This window comes from Neophocaena asiaeorientalis, unplaced genomic scaffold (genome assembly GCF_003031525.2).
Source record: "Neophocaena asiaeorientalis asiaeorientalis breed wild unplaced genomic scaffold, Neophocaena_asiaeorientalis_V1.1 scaffold476, whole genome shotgun sequence".
In the NCBI taxonomy this organism is placed as follows: domain Eukaryota; kingdom Metazoa; phylum Chordata; class Mammalia; order Artiodactyla; family Phocoenidae; genus Neophocaena; species Neophocaena asiaeorientalis.
The window spans coordinates 9,693,131-9,697,583 of NW_020172178.1; the positions used below are offsets into that span (position 1 = coordinate 9,693,131).

A 4,453-nucleotide genomic window follows, 5' to 3' on the forward strand; every position below is an offset into this window, starting at 1 on the left:
CCCCCTGTGCCTCCTTGCCTGCTCAGGGCCGCCTCCAAGGCCAAGGACAACCCCAGCAGTGTCGGAAAGGTAGGCCCTGCCCTGACTTGGGGGTGACCCTGGGGGGGTGGCACGAGCCTGGGGTGTCTGGGCAGCTGTGGGATGGGGTGCGGGAGATGGAGGGGATGCTTCCTTCTCCTGGGCTGGACCAGGCTGGTGAGTGTACAGATGGGGCGACGGAGGCCCAGGCCCACCTTGACGGCTCCAGGTGGTGGCAGGGAGCCTGGCAGACTGTGGTGGGCCTACAGGGAGTGGGTGGGAGGGTCCCAGGGGCACGGGCTGGTCTCAGTGTGGGGCGGGACGGCCAGGGCTTCCCGGGACTCAGGGGTGGGGTCTGGCCCCAAGAGCCCCCTTGCCTCGTCTTTGTTGGTGTGCCTGCCCTCAGGGGGTCCGGGGGGCAGGGTGGGATCCCCTAGCTATCCAGAGTCCTGGCAAAGCCCAGCCGCAGCCTGACCTGAGAAGTGGGGGAGCAGTTGAGTCAGGACGCTACCGGTTTCAGGTGGGGACGCAGGCCCAGAGTGGAGAAGGCCTCGCCCAGTCACAGGCTGGCTGCCTCCTGGCTCCTGTGGCCTTTGGCTGAGACCGGTTTCTGTCCTGGTCCCATCTGGGTTGCCTGTGACTGCCCCCCAAGTCTGGGTTGGGGCCTGCCTGTGCGGCTCTGTGTGCATGCATTAGTGGGGGGATTCTGTGCCTCTGGAGGCACAGCGGGGTTGGGCCTGTCACCAGGGCCACACGGCTCTGGGGTGAGGACAGGACCCCAACCCTGAGCGTGCACCCCATCGCGTTTCCCTGGCCTTCTGCCCGCTCTGCCCCTCCCCGAGAGTGGCGGCTGCCCACCGGGCACTGGGTCCGGCCTTTCCAGTGCCCAGAGGCCCAACCCCTGCAGAGCTGGGGGGCGGGGTTCCACGCACCCCTGGACTCAGTCTGTCCTGCCGCCTAGGGCACGCCCCGGGGGGCTTCTGCTCCTAGTGACGGGTCTGCAGAGGGGTCTGATGCATCTGCAGGGGTCACCCTGCCCGGGCCCGAGCTGCTCCCCAGGCCCCCACCCCACCCTCCCCCTGGCCCTCCTGCTGTAGCCTCTGTGCTCGGCCTCCCGGAGGTCAGTCCCCGTGTCCGGACGTCCAGGAAGCCTTCCCTCACCCCATCACCACCACGCCCTGAGACGGAGGTAGATGTGTCCCCCGGGAGCTTGCTGAAGTGGGGAATCTGGGCCCTGCTTGGGCGGTGGGAGTGCCGGGGCCAGAGGGAGGACACTGCGAGCTGGCTGTGGGGAAGGGGCTCTAAGCAGCTCTGGGCCTGGTCACTCGGCCCGTCTGGGGTGGGGGCTGGGTGGCTGGAGGGTTGGGGAGGCTCGTGGTGCGGACCCTGCTTTCTTACCGCCGCCGTGTTACTTGGGGCTCCAGCAGGCCTCCCCGTCTCCCTGGGGCCAGGCCCCCCTCCCAAGTATTCCAGGGCGGGGGCTCCTCTCCTCTCTCCGGCAGACCGCCGCTGTGCCCTGGTCCCCTGCGGCAGGGAGCCCGTGGCCGCCCGTCCTGGTCCTCTCACCGTGCCCCCCAGAGCCCCCTCCCCAGCTCCCTGGATGTTATTTGCACGAGGAGCACATAGTTAGCAATGCCTCCTGAAAGGCATTTAACATTGTCAGAGGAAAGAAAGTTAGATTACACTCGATTCCTGACATTAATGTACCACTTAAGGTAATTCATCATCTTGCAGTATTAAAGAAGGCACCCCTCCCCCCAGGACTGCCTGGGCCGTCTCAAGCCCCTTTTTATGCAAAATGTGTTTTTTCCCTACCTGGCAGCTATTCAGCGGGGCTTTGCAATATCTGAACATTTACGGGGGAGACGTGCTTGTGTGGCGCAAAGATCCTGTCATTTCCCTGCGGTAATGAAAGGATTCTTGCAGACAGTGACCCAGGCATTTAGCTGGGACGGTGGCGCATGGCGTGGGGCTGGCGCACGCGATGTCCCCTCCCCGCCGGGAACGCTCTCCAATCCGCAGAACCCATTTGGCTCCTGAAGCGGCCAGGAGTTCACGCTGAAAAAAAATTGCCCAAAATTACTGGGAAATGCACATTTTCATCTGCTTGGCAGTGGCGTTTGGAAATGAAATAGTTTTGTTCATGTCGTCGGGGAATAAGAGAATCGATTCTCGGCTAATGGAGCCCAGGTTCGGAGGAGCTCAATAGAAAAGTATGTCTTTCCGCGTCTCCCCGGAGGACCCCCTCTCCTTACGCGGCGCGAGTTTGCATGTCAATTTGCCACATGCCGAAGGGACGGAGATGGTGCCTCGTGCGAACTACCCACGGTAAACCAATTTCGCCGGAGTTATGTATCTGTCAGTTACAATTAAACCCGTGAAAAATATTGGCTCTGAGATGAGGCTGGTAATTTGATTTACACTGTACTGGAGAAATCGGAGATTTCACCGGAGAGCGGAGGGTGGTGTCCTCCAGCGGAAACCGGAGTCTGGTGCCTTCTCCTGGGAGGGGCCCCCCCCAGGGTGGCTTGCCCTGTCAGCACTCGGCCCCCCTTGGCCACACACGAGATGCGCGGCCCAGGGTGTTTGCTCTCCACGCGGGTTTGGGGGTGTTTGCAGTGTCGCTTGTTCTGGTCTCCTGCATCTTGGTTCCTGGCTTCCCTCCCCTCCGAGCTTTCTGTTCCCTTGAGGGCCTTGGGGCTGGTAGTCCAGCCCCAGGAGCTGGCATGAACGTGCGCAGGGAGCACGGATAAGCCTTGCATCTGCTTTTGTGTCCGGGGGACTCACAGTGGCAGAGGCTGCCTGGTGGCCTGTTGGGCCCTGAGCTGAGCCGAGCCCTGTCCAGCTCTGCTCTGTCCCCACCAGGCTTCGTCTCTCCACCATCTCCCCTGGCCTGGGGATTCAGGATTCCCGTCTCCTCTGGGGTCATCCCGCCCTCTTCCTTCCGGGTTCTGTGCCAGTGGGATTGCCTCTGGCGTCCTGCTGACCCAGAGTCCTGCCACAGGTGTTCGAGGGGTTTGAGTCTCCCCAGGTGTCCTTGGGGTTCCGAGCGGCTCTGGGGTCAGAAGCACCAGATCCCGTTTCTCCCTGAGGGCACCGCAGGCGTCAGGCCCGTCCCCCTCCGCGTCTTTGTCCGTCCTTCACTCCACACACTCCTGCCCGCCTGCCGCCTGAGGTGCAGACACGGGAGGATGTGCCCAGGGCTCTGAAGGCCTCTGGCTTGGGGCTGGGAGCTGGGAGGAAGGGCTCCCTGGAGGAGGTGAGGCTGGACAGACACGTGGGGGGCCGGGGTGTGGGGCACTTGTCCCTCCCCTCAGCGGCCTGCCTGGCCGCGGCGCACGGGTGTCGGGAGCTGGGGGTGTGGGGAGGCCCCGGCTGTGAGCGGCCCCTGTCCTCCGCATCAGGGGTGGAAGACACACCTTCGGAGGAGCGTGCGTGGGGCTCTGAGGGGACCCTGTGGGCGGGGCGGGGGCCTGTGCCTTCCTGTCTGGTTGGGCCGGGTCTTGCTGCCCCGATCTGCTTGCCCCTCTCTCTCCGCCCTCAGATTTGGGGTTTGGGATTTCAGGAGACCCACTGGCAGGCTGTGTGACACGGGTGAGATAGTCGACCTCTCTGAGTGTGTTCCCTCCCCCTTCTGAAGCCTGTGCGGGCTTGGGGGGTGGGTCGCCTTGGCGGCTGGTCCAGCGGGGAGCTGGCGGGCCTGGGGCGTGCCTGTGTGGGGTGACCCTGCTCTCAGAGGCCTGTCTTTGGGTTCAGCTCCCTTGGTGCTGGCTCTGCCTCAGAGTCAGCGAGAGGGTGCTGAGGAGCCCCAGATCGAGGTGGGGTGCGCTCTGGGTCCCGTCCTCGTCCTCTGACTCTCTGCTCACTGGGGCAGCTGGAGTGTGCTCCCTCTGCCCTGCCCTCCCTCTGCCCTGTGCCCCCCGCGCTGTGCTGACGCGCTCTGTTCCCGGCCAGCCTCTTCTCTCGCTGGCCCTCGTTTTCTCCCTGCATGGCTGACCTCACGTGGGAGGCGCTCTGGCCTGGAGCTGGGGTGCCGGCGCCGCGTTCCTGCGGCGGGGACCCCACGCCGGGGCCTGGCCCACTGTCCTCACTCGCGTGAAGCCCCTCCTGCCGTGTACTTAGCAGCTGCTCAGATGCCCGCCCTGCCCACCTCCCCAGGTGAAGGTCATGCTGCGGATCTGGCCTGCTCAGGGGGCCCAGCGCTTGGCCGAGTCCACGTCCTTCCTGAAGGTGGACCCGAGGAAGAAGCAGGTGACCCTCTATGACCCGGCCACGGGGCCCCCAGGCTGCACGGGTCCCCGACACGCCACCGCGGCTGCCATTCCCAAGATGTTTGCCTTCGATGCCGTCTTCCCCCAGGACTCGGAGCAGGTGAGGGTGACAGTGGCGGCCTCGGGTGGGGGCGGGGCCTTCTCGTGCAGAGCCGGGGCTGGGG

The 4,453-nt window shown here is 64.7% G+C and overlaps 1 protein-coding gene across 1 annotated transcript in view; it reads left to right on the forward strand.

Annotated features, from left to right (window-relative positions):
* The window catches only part of KIF26A (kinesin family member 26A), a 40,801-nt gene that overhangs the window by 28,384 nt on the left and 7,964 nt on the right, over window positions 1-4,453 (forward strand). Inside the window, exons 12-13 of the mRNA XM_024758033.1 lie at window positions 2-69; window positions 4,177-4,389. Coding sequence (XP_024613801.1) covers window positions 2-69; window positions 4,177-4,389 — 281 coding nt within the window. The remainder of the gene's footprint in view (window position 1; window positions 70-4,176; window positions 4,390-4,453) is intronic.